General features: G+C 34.9%; 2 protein-coding genes across 9 annotated transcripts; both read left to right on the top strand.

Moving 5' to 3' along the window:
- The first annotated feature begins 8,917 nt into the window (after positions 1-8,917).
- On the top strand, positions 8,918-19,779 carry LOC105787964 (putative disease resistance protein RGA4). 8 transcript variants are annotated; one of them, XR_008192027.1, is made up of 4 exons: positions 8,918-9,403; positions 9,564-9,680; positions 9,759-9,855; positions 9,929-15,740. XR_008192027.1 is itself a non-coding variant. In XM_052625648.1 (4 exons), exon 4 carries the CDS (start codon positions 17,607-17,609, stop codon positions 18,309-18,311), a length of 705 nt encoding a protein of 234 aa, XP_052481608.1. In that variant the 5' UTR covers positions 8,927-9,403; positions 9,564-9,680; positions 9,759-9,855; positions 17,252-17,606; the 3' UTR covers positions 18,312-19,779. The 8 variants fall into 8 exon arrangements, 6 of the variants coding, with proteins under 6 accessions (XP_052481608.1, XP_052481609.1, XP_052481617.1 ...); XR_008192026.1 differs by having other exon boundaries at positions 9,926-15,740; XM_052625648.1 differs by lacking the exon at positions 9,929-15,740 and adding an exon at positions 17,252-19,779 and having other exon boundaries at positions 8,927-9,403.
- Positions 18,548-19,676, top strand: LOC128033787 (putative disease resistance protein RGA1). The gene is made up of 2 exons (XM_052621895.1): positions 18,548-18,984; positions 19,160-19,676. The coding sequence occupies exons 1-2, from the start codon at positions 18,548-18,550 to the stop codon at positions 19,674-19,676; spliced, it is 954 nt and encodes a 317-aa protein (XP_052477855.1).
- Positions 19,780-20,343: the final 564 nt, after the last annotated feature.

Genomic DNA, 20,343 nt, shown 5'->3' with positions numbered 1-20,343 from the left:
TTTAATCACTTATTTCTTATAATTAACAAGTTTTACACCTTTTTCACTTTAGTCCTTTTGAATTAATTAACTATCGAAACGTTAAAAATTTTCAACGAAAAGTTAATACCACCTTAATGACACTTCTTAAATATTTATAAAAATATTTACGGCTTTTTTTATGGAAACGAGGTCTCGATACCTCATTTTCTAAAACCACTTGACGTATTATTTTACCATTCAAACTTAACAAATCCTTATAAAACATAAATTACTAATTCAAAATTTTTTTAAAACCATATTTGACTTGGAAATATTAAGTAGTAAAATTTACGAGCTTACTCGCCGGATTTGGCAGCGTCGAACCACTGTTTCTGACACCACTAAAAATCAGTTGTTACAACACGAGTGTGTGGGATAGCAACACAGCCATGTCTGGAGCCACACGGTTTAGGCTCTGTCACACGGGTTGGACACACAGTCGTGTGAACCCTGTTTTGAAAATTTTTATTTTTGTCCCAAATCTCCTATTTTATTTCGAATTGGTCTCTGATTGTTTCTAAACTTTTTTTGAGGCATTGTAAGCTTGATTTAAGGTCCGTAAGTGTACGGTTTATTCCAATGTGAATTATATATGTATTTTTAAAATTAATTTGATAATCGGATTCTACTTGTTATGAAATGTTTCGAATTGTACTGTAATACTCCATAACCCTATTTCGGTGACAGAAATTGGTTATGGGTGTTACAAAAACAGAGGATATCAGACCAATGATTATAAATATTTGAAGAACTAGATTTGATATTAAGGAGACAATTTTGTTTTATGTTGCCTTACATCCACAACTTTCTTCAACACACTTATATAACTTACAATAAACTTAAAGAGTGACCCAATTCATTTAACCCAACTATTTAAACTCTCTAGAAATATCATAAATGGACTGACTCAATTTACTTAACACAACTATTTAAATTAATTAGATTCATGAATGAAAATTGCAAATTGATCTTTTAGCACACCCCTTTAATTTGTAATTTTCATTGAGTCTTTAAACTTCTTGAGCTTTTCGAATGACACAGGCTTCATAAAAACATCCACAAGTTGCTCGTTGGTCTTGATGAACTTCAAGCAAATTTCTCCTTTGTTCACCAAATCTTGAATGACATAATGGCGGAGCTCAATGTGCTTACTCCGGGCATGAAAAATTGAATTCTTTTTCATCGCGATCACCGACATATTATCATAGAATATGGTAGTCGGAACCTCTTGTTTTTGCTGCAGATCAACCAAAATTTGCCTAAGTCAAACCACTTCACAAACTACGCTAGTTGCTGTAGCATATTTAGCTTCTGCAGATGATAAAGCCACTATGTTTTACTTCCTCGAGCTCCAAGAAATCAGCTTCAATCCCAAGTAGAAAAGATATCCCAAAGTACTATTCCTATCTTCGACGAAACTTGCCCAATCGTTATCTGTAAAATAGACTAGCTTGTTGCTTGATTTTTTCACATATCTCAGCCCCTGCTTTTTCGTTCATTGCAAGTACCCGAGTACTCTCTTTGTAGTAACACAATGAAACTTGCTGGACTTGCTCTTGAACCTTGAAAGAACGCTAATGGGTTGAACAATATTAGGCCTTGTATTAGTGAGATAAATCAAATATCCCATTAAGCTTCGGTAAAGCTTCTCATTAGCCATCTTTTCATCATCTTCTTGATACAACTTCTCATTAAGTGTCATTGGCATAGGCACCAGTTTACAAGTCGACATATGAAACTTCTTCAATAGGTCCTCCACATACTTTTTCTTGCGAAATAAAAATCTCACCACTTGATTGCTTGACTTGAAAACTGAGAAAATACTTCATAAGACCGAGATCAGACATCTCAAACTCTTTCATCATGACACTTTTAAAATCTTCAACCATCTTCATATTGGTTCCTACATAGATCACATCATCAACGTAAAGACAAACTATTAGAAAGTTCCCATTTATTCCAACCTTCACATAGAGGGATGGCTCACTCGGGCTTCGTAGAAGACTAAAGTGCTGAAAGTATGAGTCAATCTTGTTGTTATATGCTCGAGGGGATTGTTTTAATTCGTAAAGAGCCTTTTGAAGTCGATACACTTTTCTTCCTTCCCCTTTACGACATATCCTTCGGGCTGGGGTACATATATTTCTTCTTCCAACTCTCCATTCAAGAAGGCTAACTTGATGTCGAGTTGGTAAACCTTCACCTCTAATTAATATGCCAAAGCAAGAGTAGTTCTTATTGTTTCCATCCAAGCAACCAGAGCGAAGGTCTCATTAAAGTCGACCTCTGGCTATTGCGAATAGCCTTTTCGACCACTCTAGCCTTATACTTCTGAATTCTTCCATCCTCATTATACTTTGTCTTGAATATCCATATCAATCCAACCGTATCATTTTTTTCGAAAAATCGACCAAATCTCACGTCTTATTTTTCTTGATGCTTCTAATTTCTTCATTTATTGCTTTTCTCCATACTTCTTGCTCTACAGCTTCCTCGAAAATTTGTGGTTGTCCAATAAAAAAAATTGCTAGCAGCATATATGTCAGATAAAGAGTAATACCTCTGAGGAGAATCTGAGTCTAATTCGTCATTTGATGTAGTTGCTTTGAAACTTTCACCTTTCGTCCTATTTTGTCCCTGGAATTTTTAGAGGGGCATCAGCTGATGGAATTATCCCTACTCCGTAGGGTACTGCTACAACTTGTGATTCATTATTGTCCTAGTTCCAAGAATTCAATTAATCGAAAATTATATCCCTTGACAGAATTAGCTGACTAGGTTTTGGGTTATAAAGACAATACCCCTTGGACTCATCAATATAGCCGATAAAAATAAGCTTTTCTCCTTTTTCATCAAAATTTTCCTATTGTGTGGCAGAAAATGTGCATAGGTGATGCACCCGAAAACTTTGAGCTGAATTACAACTGGTTTTTAATCATACTAGGCTTCAAACGGAGTCCTATCCGAAGCCGCCTTTGTTGGAGAGTGATTCAAAATATACACCGACATATTCACAACTTTGCCCCAAAATTTGTTCGAGAGTCATTTCCCTTTAAGCATGTTATGATCCATTTCTTCAATTGTTCGATTCTTTCTCTTAGTAACTCTGTTTTACCAAGGAGTGTGCCACATGGTGAGCTGTTGTTGAATCCTGTTCTCCTTATAGTACTCGTGAAAAAGACTTGTATATAAACTCTCCTCCTCGATTTATTTGTAGAGTCTTGATCGAACATCCACTTTTCTTCTCAAAAAGCGTTTTGAAGTGTAGGAAGGTGCTGAAAGCATTGGACTTTTTGTCGAGAAAATAAACCCAAATCATTCTTGTAAAATCATCAACAAAGAGAATAAAGTACTTCTTGTTATTGAGTGAAGAACTTTGAGTTGGACCGCATATATCAGCAAGGACAAGCTCTAAGGGGTGTCGAGCTCTTCAAGCTTTCTTCAAAAATGGAAACCGATGTATCTTCCTATACACATAACCCTCACAAATTCTCTCTTTTGGATGAATCACAAGAAGTCCAGCCACCATTTCCTTTTTCTTCAAAAGCTGCAAACTTTTAAAGTTCAAGTGTCCATATCTCAAATGTCATAGGTAGGATTCATCAATGTCTCAACATTTGAGATCATAATTCTACAACTCCACTATATCGAATGGGAACAAGCAATTTGCAATCATCTTCATAGTAGTCACTCTCATATTATTTTTCTTATCGATGATATCACAACTATCATTATAAAAAATTAGCTTATAACCATTCTTTATCATTTGTGCAACACTCAACAACTTATGCTTAATATTTGGAGAATAATAGACATGATGAATATGCTTTTTGTTAGCTCCATCTGTGAAGATAGCAACAACTCCTTGCCCTTCGATCTTCATGTGCTTGTTGTCATCGAGTTCCACTTAAGGGGAGAATTTATCATCTAGCACAATGAAAGATTCTCGATTATTTGGTGGCTGTATCCACTGTCTAGATACCACATCTCCTTAGCACTACGCTTGGGATTCATAAATGAATGAAATAACCTCTCGACATCATTTTCTCTCACAAAATTCTCCTTATATTCTACAACTTCACTTTTCTCTTTAAACCAGTAGTCCCGCTTAGAATGATTGGGAACTTCGCATCAAGTGCAATGATGCCAAGAATTTCTTGAATCATGATCAGGCTTTTTACATATATGACACTATGTGTCTGACCTTTGCTCACCTGAAGATGACTTTCTTCTATGTCCCCGGCCACGACCTTGACCCGAGCCTCCTCATCCACTACTGGATGATATTTTATTGGATGATGGACCCCCTCTTTGTTCTTATTTCTCACTAGATTTCTTTTTTCTGAGGTTGGCCTTTACTTGAAAAGCTTGCTCTAGTGACTGATTTGTATAGCCATTGAATCTAACTTCATGTGCCTCTAGAGAGTTAAACAACTCGTACTGAGTTAACTGCGATATACTTTCATCTCCTTTATCATAGCAACAATATGCTCAAATTTTTACAACAGAAACTTGAGAATTCTTTCCATTACTTTCTTTTCAGGAATAGTATCACCGCAACCCTTGATTTGGTTGACAATCTTGGCCACTCTCGAAGAAAAGTCTTTAATAGATTCATTTTCCTTCATCGATAAATTGTCAAAAGATCTCCAATAGTTTTGCAACTTAATGGAGATTACTTTACTAGCCCCTTTAAACTCCTTATTTAGAGCTCCCCAAACTTTTTGGGCACTATTGATGTTGAAAATCCTTAGGTAAATGGGTTTACTCACCCCTTGTTGAATAATTTGTAAAGTTGTCGCATTCTTTTTTGTATTCTCCTTCAATTGCATCTCCAATTCTTCTTCTGTATTTGATTCGGACTTGACTTCATATCCTTACTCCACCATGTCCAAGAAATCTTGAGAAACGAATATGGTCTCCATTTGGGAACTTTAATACTTATAGTGTTCTCCTTCGAATATAGGTATTTGACTGTGGGAATAAGCAAAGAATGTTAAAGGGATTGAAGAGGTCATATTGGCTTTGATACCAAATTTGTTGGAGAAAATAAAGGATACTAGACTAATGATTATACATATCTAAAGAACTAGATTTGATATTAATAAGTCAATTTCTTTTTATGTTGCCTTACATGAACAACTTTCTTCAAGACACTTATATAGCTTACAATAAACTTAAAGACTAGCTTAATTCACTTAACACAACTATTTAAACTCTCTAGAAATATCATAAATGGACTGACTCAATTCACTTAACACAACTATTTAAATTCTTTAGATTCATGAATGGAAATTGCAAAGTAATCTTTGAACAAAACTAACACCACCCATTTGACTCTTACAATTATCTATCATGTAGAAAATGTTTAATACAAACCACCCATGCTTAGACTCATACTGTCGAAACCATTTTTGTGAAAACAAAAATTTAGTTGTCGATATTAAAAAAAACAAAAATTGGAGTCGTCACCGATCCTTGATTGAGGTGTGATCGGCTCACCATAAAAATGATTTTGGTCTGCGAAATTTGAGAAAACAAGTTCGGGAGTCAGTTACGCACGAGGAAGGGTTAGCACACTCGTAACGCCCAAAAATCGGTACCAAATTGATTATTTAATGTCTTAGTGTCGAAGGTTAAAAAGATATTTTAAAAAAAAAACTCAAATGATGAAATCTGAAAAGGATAATCAATTGTTCAAGTCATGCGAAGAAATTGAGACCCAATACGTTAAGGTACAACTTCTTAAAATCCCCGAATTTTGAATATCACTTTTGCTTTATAAGTAAATCTTCATTTCGAGAAAGCAATTATGTCATGCCCAATACGTTAGGACATAACAAATTAAGTTCCCAAAAATGATTTTTACTTATATATTTTAAATAACGAATATTCTCGGTTATTTGGAATTAACAAAGAAAATCGGAACTCAATACGTTAGGGCTCAATTTTTCTCGAAAATCCCTAACTTGGAATATCGTTTTTATTTTGGAAACCTTTGAATCATAAAAATAATTTTAATGTTTTGACAAAATCAAAATGTATTTTCTTTAAAAAGTATAATAAAATGCTAATGTACACATAAAACCAATACTTTAATTTTAAATTATATGCATACAAAAGTTATGAAAATAAAATATAAAATATGCATAGGTATCTAAAAAATGGAAATAAATAAATGTAAATAAAAAAGTAAATACATATTAATAAATTATGAAAATATGTATATATTGGTAATTTAAAAATATAGGCGTAATATATTGGTAATTTAAAAAGATTTGAAAAAGATATATTTTAAAAAGTGTCGAATAATGTTGGTATAAGTGTATACATATTATAAAAAAAAAAGATATGTTTGGATTATAAGATATAGAAAATATATAAATATTATAAAATACGAATATATACTCATACATATGTATATAAAGCTAAGAAAAATAAAGGAATAATAAAACATAGGATACGTATATAATATATAAACTATAAAAATAAAATAATATGATAGTAAAATATATACGTACTACATATATATTTAAAACATTTATAATATATATATATTAACTTATATATATACGCACATATACAAATACAATAATAATAACATAGTAATAATTAAAATAGATAAAAATAATAATAATAACATATTAAAATAATCTAAAAAAACAAATTAAGGACTAAATTAAAATATCAAATGAAATGGAGAGCTAAATTTGAAAATAAAAACAATAAAGGGGTAGATTAAAACAGTGCAATAGATAAAGGACCAAAGAGAAATTTTCCAACTCGGCCTAAAGCATCTGCGCACTTTTGGATCAATTTGAAACAAAATTAAAAATGCATGGTGAAATTTAAAAGAAATAAATAAGTTAATTTTAAAACACCATAAATCATGAGGACTAATCGCAAGAATAGTCCACTTTTTAAGAAACGCGGATCTTTCTCGGGTCGGATCGGGTTGCATGCGGGCACAATCAATACGACGCCGTTTTGGGGCCATTTGAAACAAGCCCTAAACGACGTGCGTTTTACGACCTATATATGCATAATTTTGAAACCCTAAAATCATTTTCCTCCCCTCTTCGGTGTGCCATAAATTCTCTCAAAGTCCCCTCTCTGCCGCTCCAACTCCACCGGACAACGGCGAAAAGAAGCCTTCAATCGCCTCCAAAAACGGTAAGCCCTCCTATTTTCCCTTATCCCTTTTTGTTATTCAAAGAAATCAAAGAAAAACAAGATAAAAGAATAAAACAGTAAAAAGAAGCAAGGAAAAGAAACCCAATTCGTCACCTTCAAAATGTTTTTTTCTCGGTATTTCTTTTCAGCTTTTAGTAAACAATTTGCTAACCCATTTACTGATTCAAAATTGCTTTAAACGTACCCAAAATTTACAAAAACTCTTTTCCTCTTTTGTTTTTTTTTCTCTACCCCTTGATCAATCCTCTGCTTTTGATTTATTGCGGTGGAATCAGCATTATGCGAGTTGTCGATCGTGGGTGAAGCGACGTGGGTGATGGGTGGTTCTTTAGCGTGGGAACGTCTTGCCGAGGCTACCCGCCGCTTCTGACTTCATTACCTTAGGCCAATTGGGCCTTGTAATTGTGTTAGGTTGTAATTTGGGCTTTGGGTCAGTTTTAGTGAGTATAGTTGGGCCCCGGGCACCAATTGTGTATTACACATACAATTCAAAACCAAGCCCATTTCATCAACCCCAAAAGACCTAAACCCTATAAAGCCTCATTGAATCCAAACTGAGACCCAACCCCTCAATCAAACCATAACCAACGAGACCATAAAGGAGAGAAATATTAACTTGTACCACAAAAGGATGCTGCTAGTACATAGAACTAAAACATCAGTCAAAAATAAAATAAGAAAGAATCGAGAGAAGAAGAAAAGAAAGTAAGAAAAGCCTCTTGAAATCTTTCTCAGGTAGAGTTGGTTCGAAGGGTTGAAAATTTGACTTGACAATCCCAATAGTGAAGTGGGAGTGCAGAGAAAGTGACGAATGAGAGAAAGTCTTATTTAATGGTGGTTATCGCCGATGAAAGTGATGAAGAAGATGGTGCGAGAGATGGTTTTTGATAAGTAGAGGTGTTTGTAGATATTTGACTGAAAAAAGTAAGAGATAAGAAAAAAAGATCATGATGGTGCCATCACCAATGGTGATGACAGTGGGTGGCTAAGGTTTAAAAACATGGGTTTGAAAGAAGAATAGGAGAAAGTTTTTCCTCGAAATCTTTTATTAACAAAAAAAAACTTATAAATAAGAAAATAGATGATTTGGTGGAAATTTGGTAGCATTAAGAAAATATTTTAAACCTCCATGTCATCCATCTGTTTCAGTTTGGATGGCACATTGACTAAAATAAAATTTTGATACTTTAGTGCTTAAATTGAAATTTTTCATAATTGAATGACTAAAATAGAAACAATTTAAAAAGTTCAGTCGCTAACCATGTACTTTACCCATGGTAAGGCAATGAAGTAGGATTGAGATTCAAGTTGTGGGGAACAAGAGGAACCGAATCAAAGAGGGAAAACTCCTTGGCACACAAACAACCTATTCATCAAATATTAATATTAAAACAATATAGTTTTATAGATTTTTAAAATTTAATTTCCAAACACAAATTAAATTATTTTATTTAGGATGAAGTATAAGAATAGTGATTTGATTATTTAGTTAGTTTTATTTTGGTGACTCAATTATTAATATTTCTTATTAAAAATTTATTAATCTTTTAGTCACTTTTTTTAAGGGAAACTGGCTTATTTTATTTATATTAAAACAGTAAAATACCGCTAAAGTAAAACAACCGACCAACAAAAGCAACAATAAGAAACAAAACAAATAAAACAAAAATAACCCATTTATAAGCTGACATCCATTAAATGAAGTAAGCTAAGACATTTTCAATTCCTAAAACCCACCTTTTCTTTCTGAATTTGAAGTCCATTTCAGCAGAGTATGGAAACTCAAATGGCTTTTATCTCTTGTGAAAAAACCTCACGCCGTGAACCTCTCATTATCCCTAATCAAGCCTCCCTGAAAAACATCTGAATCTCAAACCCAGCAGCACATATTTCCCCAAGAAAACCACCTATCACTGACCATCCCACTTAGCCTCAGCCCCTACTCCCATGCCCCCACCTCGATTACCCCTACCTCTAAAACACCCATCCTTCAATCGACGCCTAAATCCGTTCCCTACCCCTTCCCACCTTCTAGATCCTCCAAGAACCCACCCGAGAAACTCGACTCAACCACTAATCGAAGCTTTTAGAGGCAACACCCACAATTTCTTCCCCCATCTCTTTATTTTTTATCGTACAAGTCCTTCTCCACCACGGCCCTCGTAAAATCCAGTACAGTCCCCTCTAGGTAAGTACTCCCACCCCTCCTCAATCCCTCTTTAGTTATAATATGAGTAACTATATTTGCATCTCTGGTAATATGTCTAAATAAACACCTACTGAACATCTTTGCTTTAATCTTAGAATTGTATATATAGGCTCTTATGACTGAACCATCATTGCTGCAGGATCTCGTTTTTTTAATCACCAATAAAGCATCACCTTTTAGAATCACCACTCGAAACCCTAAATCAATCCCCAAACTCACTGCCTGAAGACAAGCAAGGGCCTCCGTTGCAAACCCAGTAAGTATGTGACAATTAATAATTGCTTTTGAACTCACCACCTGACACCACCCATCTCTAATAACAATCTCTGTACAGGAACTCTTTTTTTTCCATTGAAAGTGACGTCAAAGTTGATTTTGAGAAAAATGGACCTCTAGGGGCCTCCTCCTCTCGTACTCAATCCTTCAAACAGGTAACTTACTCTAAACTACGTCAATTTCGTTCGTATAGGTCTCAACCCTTTGTAATACATCTTGTGCTAGAAGGACCACTTTGTCATGAATCAACCAATTCCTCGCAGACCAAATAAACTAGAGGGTACAAACCACAGTTCTGCGTTTAGTAATCGGAACCATGGAAAAAATATGAGTAAGCCATTCTTGTAAAGATGCATTAGCTATATTCCCAGGCCATATCAAATCTAACCTTCTCCATATTTCCTCTACAGAAGAACAATCCTTAAAGTAATGCTCAGCAGTCTCTATTCCACCTAAAAATTTTGGACACATAGTTGAACTCTGCAACCTCTTATTGTACAAGTTATAATACCTAGGGATGTAATTTTTAAAAATGTGCCATATTGTAATTCTTATATTCTCTTGTAAATTGATTTGCCAGAGTTTCTTGTAGAAAGTTCTATAATTGTCATGAATACCTGAAACCTCATGTCAGATATCATCTTGAAGAAGGATCTTATAACCGCTCCACACTGAAAATTTTTTTGACGGCTCATCATCCCAAACCACCATATCCTCTTACAGATTACTAGTAATAAGAATACATCTTACCCTCTTCACAACCTCTTTAGTCAAATGTGTGGTAAGTTCCTGCTCATTTCACTGCCTTGTTTGGTGAGTAATCAAATCAAATCAAATACTAGCCTCACTGACGAATTCCCTTTTGGAATTTGTATTCTTCTTTCTAGCAAGCTAGAGACCCACACATCCTCTTAAATCCTAATATTTGCTCCTGACCCCACATGCCAGCCTGAGCTTGAAATAAGCAAATCTCGCGTAGCCCATATGCTCTTCTAGGTATATGATGGGTAAGCACCAAGATTAGCATTCAAAAAATCAGTTGACGGAGAATATTTTGCTTTGAGTGACCTCGTTAAAAGGGAATATGAAAACTTAGTTAATCGCCATCCCTGCTTCACAAGTAAGGCAATATGAAAATTTTCCATATTACGAAAGCCTGGCCCCCATCCTCTTTAAGCTGACACATCTTGACCCACTCAGCAACAACGGATACCTTTCTTTCCCCATGTTTCTACCACAAAAATCGACTAATAATCCATTCTAACTCCAAGCAAAATGATGTTGATAATAAGAAACATGACATAAAAAATGTAGGAATAGCTTGCAACACACTTTTAATAAAAACTTGCTTGCCCCCTAGGATAAAGGTCTAACACACCAACTCTTAATACGACTTCTCAACTAGTCCTTCAAAACCTGAAGAGCCCATTTTTTATTTCAACCCACCATGTTGGGTAAACCCAAATATCGCTCTAGACCAGAAGAAGAATGGACCCCTAAGCATGCAACTATATCCTCCATGTTCTGTGCTTCCACATTAGCGCTAAAGTAGACAATTAATTTTCCAAAATTAACATATTGACCCGATGAATTCTTATATTTGGCCAAAATTTGCTTCAAAATCATTGCACCATTCACCGTTGCCTTCCCAAATAGGATATAGTCATTAGCAAACAATAAATGGGATATTTCTGGACCTCTCCGACAAATCTTAGCCCCTTTTACCACCTTCTCTCGATGAGCTATATGCATAAGGGAAAACCCTCACTACAAATCAGAAACAAATAAGGACTAAACGGGTCTCCCTACCTAAGACCCCTACTAGGAGAAAACACTCTTCCTATTTCACCATTCAGGGTCATAGAATAAGAAACAGTACTAATACAATGTACTATAAAATCGACCCAAATTCTCAAGAAACCCATCTGCAACATCATTTTCACTAAAAATCCCCCACTCCATTCTATAATACGCCTTATTTATATCCAGTTTAAGAGCAAAATGATCTCTTTTACCCTAAATTTTACGTTATTATGCATTGAGAATTTCGTAAGCAAGGAGAATATTATCCGTTATTAACCTACCTGGGATAAAAGTGCTTTGTGCTTCATCTACACACAAATGCAACATCGTTTGGAACCTATTCACCACAGTTTTCAAAATAATCTTATACAAAATAAAGCATAAATTGATGGGTCAAAATTATTGCATACACATAGGGTCACTTGTTTTTGGAATAAGAACAATATTTGTTTTATTTATGTCAGCTAGGGACTTACCATCATTTAGCACCTCAAGGTAATAATCACCAACCTCCCGTCCCACTATATGCTAGTAATTCTGATAAAATAGACCAGGAAGACCATTTGGTCCCTCCGCTTTTTTTGGCGCCATAGCTTTCAATGTAGTAAGAACTTCCTTCCTCTCATACATAGCATTTAATCTCAAATTCATTTCCTTAGTAATGCAATGCTCCACCCCCTTTAAAATATGATCAGAATTTCCTCTACCTCACGAAGTAAATAATTGCATGAAATAATCATTCGCAATGTCGAACAAACTATCTCCGACTGTAACAAATTGTCCACCTCTACCCATTAAATCCTTGACTCTGTTTTGTTCCCTTCTTTGTAACACAAATCGATAAAAAGACCCCGTATTATGGTCTCTCAACTTTAGCCAATTTGCATGAGCTCGCTATTCCCAGTATAGCTCCTCCTTATCAATTTCAAGATTCATTTCCAACTTCGTTCCTAATAGATCAAAGATATTCTCTTCATCTCTATCCCCCTCATTGAGAGTAATCAATCGATCTCGCAGCATTCTAAAGTGCCCCCTTTTGTAATTTCAACCTAGCTGCCCAAATTTTTAGTCCCGAACACAACAACGATAACCGTTGGGGAATACTTCCCTATTAGAACACCGGTACACCACACTGCGCAGCAGAAAAATAAAATCCGGCGATCACATTCAAGGATCCATGTGCGAGGAACGAATTGGGGTGAGAAAGGTATGAACGATTACCTTTAATCATCTGGAAAAACAAGGATAACTGTTGTGAAACTGATTACACAATTGTATGTTGATTCCACGCCGCTACGAAAAGTTTCGGCCTCTACATAATCCATCCGATATGACAACAACCGGCAAGAACTCTTTTAAACTTTTCAGAGAGAATTCACTATATAACAACTGCTAGACCTGAGCTCTATTTTACTTCAGGTATATTAGTTTTTCTTAAAAACCCTATATTTCCTAATTCGAAAATAATTGATATTTTAATATGAATCAAAATTCATTATAATAATTAAACGAATATAATAATTATAATTATCATAATTATAATAATGTTTGACCGAAAAATTACAATTACAATCATTATAATATTGTAACAAAATATCCCAACCCATTCTTGAATCATCCACCTCCCTTCTATGTCTAATTGGGCAGAAACTATCATCATGGCCCAAACAACCACACAGAAAATAGAAAAACGTGAGTTTCTCATATTTAAACCTCACATATATGTGATTTTGAGAGGAAACTTGGATCTTCTTCTTGTGTTTCAATAAAAATCTAATATCCAACCACATCCTAACCTACAAGAATTGAGTAAAGCCTTCACTGGCATTTTTTGAGTCACTATTCAAAAAAGTGAATAAAATTCTCCAATTGTCTAGCAACACGCTTAGAAAAGAAACCTGGCAAAAAACCAAGGATCTGAACCAAGAAGTATGTATAAATCAATGCCATATTCAGTGGGTCTTCATTCTCTTTCGAACAATGAAACACCAACAAGTGATTGTTAAAAGTTGCTCCCTTCATAACTCTCTTAATGTGAACCCGGTGGAAAAAGTGAAACAGAAAACTTTCTCCCCTAGATTTGAGATCTGAATACCCTACAACGGATGCCAAAAATTCGGTAAAGTGTTACACATGGCCGAAAAATGCACAACACTTGTTGTAACAAAATAACCTACCAAACAAAGATTAGACAAACTTCTTTGGTCCTCCAAAACCCCCTCAACCCGTAAAACCTCATTTTCCTCCTCCCCAATGTGCAAACCCGCCATTTCATTTTCCATTTAAACCACTTAATATAGCCAACCAATAAACACAACAGAGAAAAGACGAACAAAACACAAGAAAATAATGTGAAACCCTAGAAAAAAAACAATCCTAGAGAGACCTAACCAAATCGTGCTATTTAGCAGACAAAAGCATGCCATATGACAAACATGTTTGTGATTGGAGGGGTTATTTTAGTCACTCTTTCATTAGTTGTCTAACGAAAGTCTAATGTAGGCTTTGTTTTATTGACCTAATAACAAATTTAACCTTCCAGTGTTTACATATTCTATCAATTTAATCTTAAATCTTAAAAAGTAAACAAAATTAACCCTCAGTGTTAATAAGATTTGTCATTTTAGTCCTAATTATAAAAAAAATTTAAAAGTCCTAAAAATTTAAAAAAGTAAATATAAATTATACAAAAATAAAAAATAAAAAATGTAAATATAAAAATATATTTAAGATTTTTGTACCCAAAATACTTTCAACAGTATCTTTCACTTTGTTCTTTCATTCATTCAATTGAAGAGTTTGAAAATATCAAGTACCACGATCTTGACATGCAATTTCTCTCCAATGTTTGAGTTAGAAATGATAAAGACATGAGAACATGAAATTGGTAATATCTCTATAGCAAAGAGTAAGACCGTTAGAGTTGATGTCGTTAACCCAACCATTTTAATGTTTAATTTGTTAGTCCAACAAAAAACTCATTTTAAACTTTTATTATTAAATTAATGATAAGAGTGACTAACATATTTAATTTCAAAAAATTAAGTAACTATATAAAAATAATAATTAAATAACTAAAATAAAAACCAACTGAATAATTAAGCACTTTCCTTTATTATTTAACTTTGGCCTAATCTAGAAATAGACTACTCATGAATTAGCACAAGGTGTTGTTACTCCAAAGTGTTGGGGGTTGACCTGTATAAATAATGAACAAATAAAAATAGAGAAGAATGAACACAAATTTTATGTGGAAAACCCTTAAGGAAGGAAAAACCACAGGCGAAAGAGGTTTCGACTTTTCACTAAATGAGCAAACAAAAAAGAGTATAAGATGAAAATAAACCTAAATGTACTAAACGTACATTACCCAAAACCCCGAATACAAAGCTCAAAATCCCAAAGAGAAAATCGGTAAACAAAATCCTAAATCTCATAAGGCATTCACAAAAAAAGGGTATAAAATACTCTTCATAATTACCACGAAACTCTCACCAAAACTCATAAATGACTACATCTTGTTGCCCCCAAAGAAAAGCATTTTTTGTGATTGACATATCAAAACAGGGATATAAGGCCCCTTTAAATAGGCTAACATTAGAGTTCTAATCATATTAAAATATCCTTAGAGTAATCAAAGTTTAACTGGGAGAAGAATACAAGGCACACCCACAAATCTCCACCTTGACTCGTATTTATCATGCCTCGTTTTTCATACCCCGTCACAGGCCTAACTCAAATTTTGGAGAATGTCAACCAAGTCTAAACTCTGCTCGAACTTGGAAACTAAAAGACTTATAGTCTTCAAATCAAAGTTGTATAATGTAACACAAGCCAGTAAGTCCCGGACAGGAGGAAAAACATTAACTCTCTCCACCTGACTGTAACCCTTTGTGACCAACCTTACCTCAAAACATTATGCGAACTATTGGAGTCCTAAAGACGAAAAGGAGATGAGATTCTTCTCTAAATCAGACACATGCCTGACATCTGACACGACTCCACCTTCAACCAAATTATATGTGGAGAACAACGAATCATCACCCTTGTCCTTGGTCACATCAGTTACCTCCGTAATTATTCGGAACTGCCAGAAACTTTAATTTGTGATCTGTTGAACTTTTCGATATCCAAAATTATTGTTGTGTCACCGAATGAGTCGATCTGCAAAAGCTGAACCTAGCTTTGATACCAATTTATTGGGAATTGACCCATATAAACAACAAACAAGTAAAAGTAGAGAAGAATGAACACACATATTTTACGTGAAAAACCCTCAAAGAGAGAAAAACCACAGGCGAAAGAGGTTTCGACTTTTCACTAAATGAGAAAACAAACAAGAGTATAATATGGAGAAAATAAACCTAAATGTACTAAACGTATATTACCCAAAACTCCAAATGCAAAGCTCAAAATCCGAAAGAGTAAACTGAAAAACAAAACCCTAAATCTCATAAGACACTAAAAAAAGGTATAAAATAGTCTCCATAATTATCACGAAACTTTTACGAAAACTCATATGTGGCTACATCTTGTTGCCTCCAAAGAAAAACTTTTTTTTTGATTGGCATATCAAAACAAGGATACAAAACCCCTTTAAATAGGCTAAGATTAGAGTTCTAATCATATTAAAATATCCCTGAAGTAATCAAAATTTAACTGAGAAAAGAATATGACACACACCCCCACACACAAAAAATAATGAAATTAAAGGGAAGGTTCATTAAGGAAAATGAAAGATACATTTTTTATACTGAATGGATCCATTCAAAATTGGTGAGTTACCACATTTGTCTCCAAACTCATTTTCTTAGATTAATTTGGTAGACCTTTTACATATTGTCTTGTGGAAAAGAATATTTATCCTCGGTTTCTGTGAGACTATCAAGGTATACAATACTTTTGTTGATTTTAGTTTAAAATATGATAATAACTAATATATATTAATACAAGGTTTCATGTTTTTCTGCAAAATAAATAATATATATAAGACACTCAGATTAGACACATCCATGGGTCAAGGGCGCGGCCCGACTCGACGGCCCGCCCGAAATATGAGAGGATTCGGGTAAAAATATAGGCCCGAAATATGGGCTTGGGCAAAAAACGAGGCCCGTTTAAAAAATGGGTCGGGCTCAACTTTTTATTCTGGGCGGCCCTACCGAATATAATAAATATATTTTTTATTTTTATTTTTTAATTTTAAAATACTTTAAAAATATTTTTATTTTTTATTTTTAAAATATTTTTTTTGTGTTTATTAAAAATCGGGCGGGCCGGGCTCGGGCTTATTCTTTTTTTCTCGGGCCCGGGCCTAAGAGTCGGGTTGAAAATTTTTTCCGGGCCCGGCCCAAACCCGGCCCGGCCCATGGACAGGTCTACTCAGGATCATATTAAAAAGAAATCAAAATACGAAATAGACATTTGTTGATCCAACTCCACTATTTGCATCAAGATTGTCAACATTTCTCACAATTGCTCTTCACTTTCTTACTTTGCTTTCCTCCTTGATTCCATTCATAACCCATCATCACAGAAATTAGACATATTCCCTCCTTCCTATCGGTCATGGCTGAATACTTAGCCTTTAACATAGCTGAAAAAGTCTCTAAACTAACCAAAATTGCCTATCAAGAAATCAGCCTAGCTTGGGATGTTCACAGGGACCTTGAAAAGCTTCACAAGACTTTAACTACTATTAAAGCTGTGCTTTTAGATGCTGAACTAAAACAGGTTCATGATAATCAGCTCCGGGTTTGGCTACAAGAGTTGAAGGATGCCTGTTACGATGCAGAAGATGTATTGGATGAGTTTGAAATTCAAGCATTGAAGAAGCAGCTTCTGAAACAGAGGACCATTGGAAAGAAGGTAAGCTATTTCTTTTCAATCTCAAAGCCACTTGCTTTTCGATGTAAGATGGCCCATAAGATTAAACAACTCAATCAGAGATTTCATGAGATTCCTGCATTGAAAAACAATTTTCATCTCGTTGAGAGACAATGATGGCCCAAGGCACGACCGGCGCTCGGAGAGGGAGACCCACTCCTTTGTGCAGAAATCAGAAGCAATTGGCAGAGATGAAGAGAAATGAAGAATTGTAAAGATGTTGTCGCAGGATGATCCAGCTGATGAGGAAGAGATACCTGTCCTTCCCATAGTTGGAGTAGGAGGTATGCGGAAAACGGCCCTTGCCGAACTGGTTTTCAATGATGAAGCTGTGGATGCTCACTTTGAGTTGAAACTGTGGGTGTGTGTTTCCGATGATTTTGATCTGAAACGATTAGTAGTAAAAGCCATTAAAGCTGGAAATGGTGGTGATGGAGACCTTGGAAGCATGAATTTGGAGAAATTACAAAAGGCCTTGCTAGTCTGCTTGAATGCTAAAAAGTATTTGCTTGTTTTAGATGATGTGTGGAATGAGGATAGTAGAAAATGGGTGGAACTGAAACAGTTGTTTGCAGGAGGAGCTGTCGGAAGCAAAATTGTAGTCACCACTAGGAGTAGCCAAGTTGCAAAGATCACCGGTACAAGCACCCCACTCCATTTGGAAGCTCTTCCTTACGAAAAATCTTTATCCTTGTTTCTGAAATTTGCTTTCAAGAAAGGGGAAGAGAAACAACGTCCAAACCTTGTTGATATCGGGGAAGGAATTGTAAAGAAGTGCAAAGGGGTTCCTCTGGTAGTGAAGACATTGGGGAGTATGCTTTTCTCCAAAACTTCAGAGCAAGAGTGGAAACTTGTCAGAGATAGCGAGACCTGGGAGTTAATGGAGAAAGATATAATGAAACAGTTTCTGTTCTTAAACTAAGTTATGATCAACTATCTCCTCCCTTGAAGCAATGCTTTGCTTATTGCTCACTGTTTCCAAAGGATGTTGTTTTTTACGAGGTTCGGTTGATCGCATTTTGGATGGCTCATGGTCTTCTTGAATACTCCAATAAAAACGAAAGCCCGGAAAATATTGGTAGGCGGTATTTGAATGACCTGTTTTCACGATCTTTTTTTCAAGATTATGATGACATATCTATTTTTGGTACATTTAAAATGCATGACCTTTTACACGATCTTGCATCATTCGTGGCAAAGAATGAGTGTTGTATAGTATACTCGTTCGAGCAAAATATTGTCCCAGGGATTCGGCATGTGTGCCTTGTTTACTCTGATGATTCTCCCGACGAAAATGCTTCCAAGTTCTTTAATAAAATAGGATATTTGTGTACACTTGAGTTTCCAGTATGCAGCAAATCCTTTACTGAGACATGTTTGAAGAGGTTCCAACATTTGCGGATGCTTGATCTTTCCGAGTCTAATTTCGAGGTATTGCACAAATGGATTGGTAATTTGAAGCATTTAAGAAAACTCAACATTTCCAACTGTCCCAACATCAAGAAACTTCCCAACTCCATTTGTGAGTTGCAAAAACTGCAGACTTTGGATTTTGATGGTTGTGACCAAATTGAAGAGTTGCCTAAGGATATGAGGCACGTGGTCAATCTGAGATTTTTATCACTAACTACAAAGCAACGAGATCTGCGTGGTCATGGATTATGACACTTGAAATCTCTTCCGAGTTTTAGTTATTAGAAGGTGTGAAAATCTCGAATCTTTGTTTGAAGGGAGTCAAAAACTCACATCCCTTCTTACATTGATTTTTAGTGGATGCAACAACTTGGTATCACTGCCACATGGTTTGAAATATGTAGCTACATTACAGTGGCTAGTTATTGGGTCTTGTGAAAAGCTTGATTTGAGTACGACACAGGGCTTCAAAGAGAAAGAAGCAGATGATGATATTCAAGATTACCTCATTCATAATGGTTTCAGCCTTCAATCATTGGCCATTTTAGATTTACCAAAGCTGGAGGCTCTACCCCAATGGCTGCTACTGGTATCTGCCAACACTTTAGAGAATCTAACCGTTAGAAACTGCGAGAACCTCAAAACATTAGCGGAGTGGCACAATCTCACATCACTTGAAATAGTTGAGATCAAGCATTGCCCAGAATTATCAAGTCTGCCAAAATCCATGCAACGCCTCAAACAATTGAGGATTGAAGATTGTCCTCTTTTAAGTCTAAGATGCCAACAAGAAATGGGTGTGGAATGGCCCAAGACTGCTCATGCCTCTCCTATAGTATTGGATGGCAATACAATTTCAGCTGCACATAATTAATTGATCAGCCCCTTGAATCTATGTAAGACTTGATTGATTTTTTTTTTTCAATTTCCTTTCCTCCATTTCATTTATATTAATAAGAATTTCAAATTAATTTAAACTTGTGTTGCTTTATTTGAATTTGAAATATAAAAATAAACAAATCCACGTGTTGAACAAAGAAACTCAAATTAAGCCTATAAATTAATTATGAACTTATATATATAAATATATCTATATCAAGCATCTTTGTCTCAAGTTCACTACTTAGTGCTTTATTATAGAATTTCGTATTCGGTTTAAGTCTCATATACCATTATCTCTATATGCTTTCAAGGCTTTACACCATATCTAGTATCATATTTAAATGCAATATTTCATACTATTTCAATATCAATTTTATTTCTATAATGCATATGACATATTCATAACAACTTTCATGTCTCATTTCATCAATCCAATATATCTATTCGTTTTTATAACATCATTGGCCCTCCAAGCTCGCAATGCATAATTCACATGAGCTTTCACAGGCTATCATTCATTATATTTGCATTTGCATTCAATTATTCAATTCAAATATAAGCTACTCATTTCACATATCAAATTATCATAGATTGAACATCCAATGACAATTTTTCCTACATGTAGTCGTTACGTGGATCATTGTATTGATATACATTCA

This window comes from Gossypium raimondii, chromosome 2, assembly GCF_025698545.1.
Source record: "Gossypium raimondii isolate GPD5lz chromosome 2, ASM2569854v1, whole genome shotgun sequence".
Taxonomy (NCBI): Eukaryota; Viridiplantae; Streptophyta; class Magnoliopsida; order Malvales; family Malvaceae; genus Gossypium; species Gossypium raimondii.
The sequence above is the reverse complement of the archived record's forward strand: the minus strand, read 5'-3'. Positions and strand labels throughout refer to the sequence as shown.

Coding starts and splice junctions, on each gene's coding strand:
- LOC105787964 (XM_052625648.1), top strand. CDS start 17,607: ATGTTGTCGCAGGATGATCCAGCTGATGAGGAAGAGATACCTGTCCTT.
- LOC128033787 (XM_052621895.1), top strand. CDS start 18,548: ATGCATGACCTTTTACACGATCTTGCATCATTCGTGGCAAAGAATGAG. Junction 18,985..19,159: donor GAGTTGCCTAAGGATATGAG/GCACGTGGTCAA, acceptor ATTGATTTTTAG/TGGATGCAACAACTTGGTAT.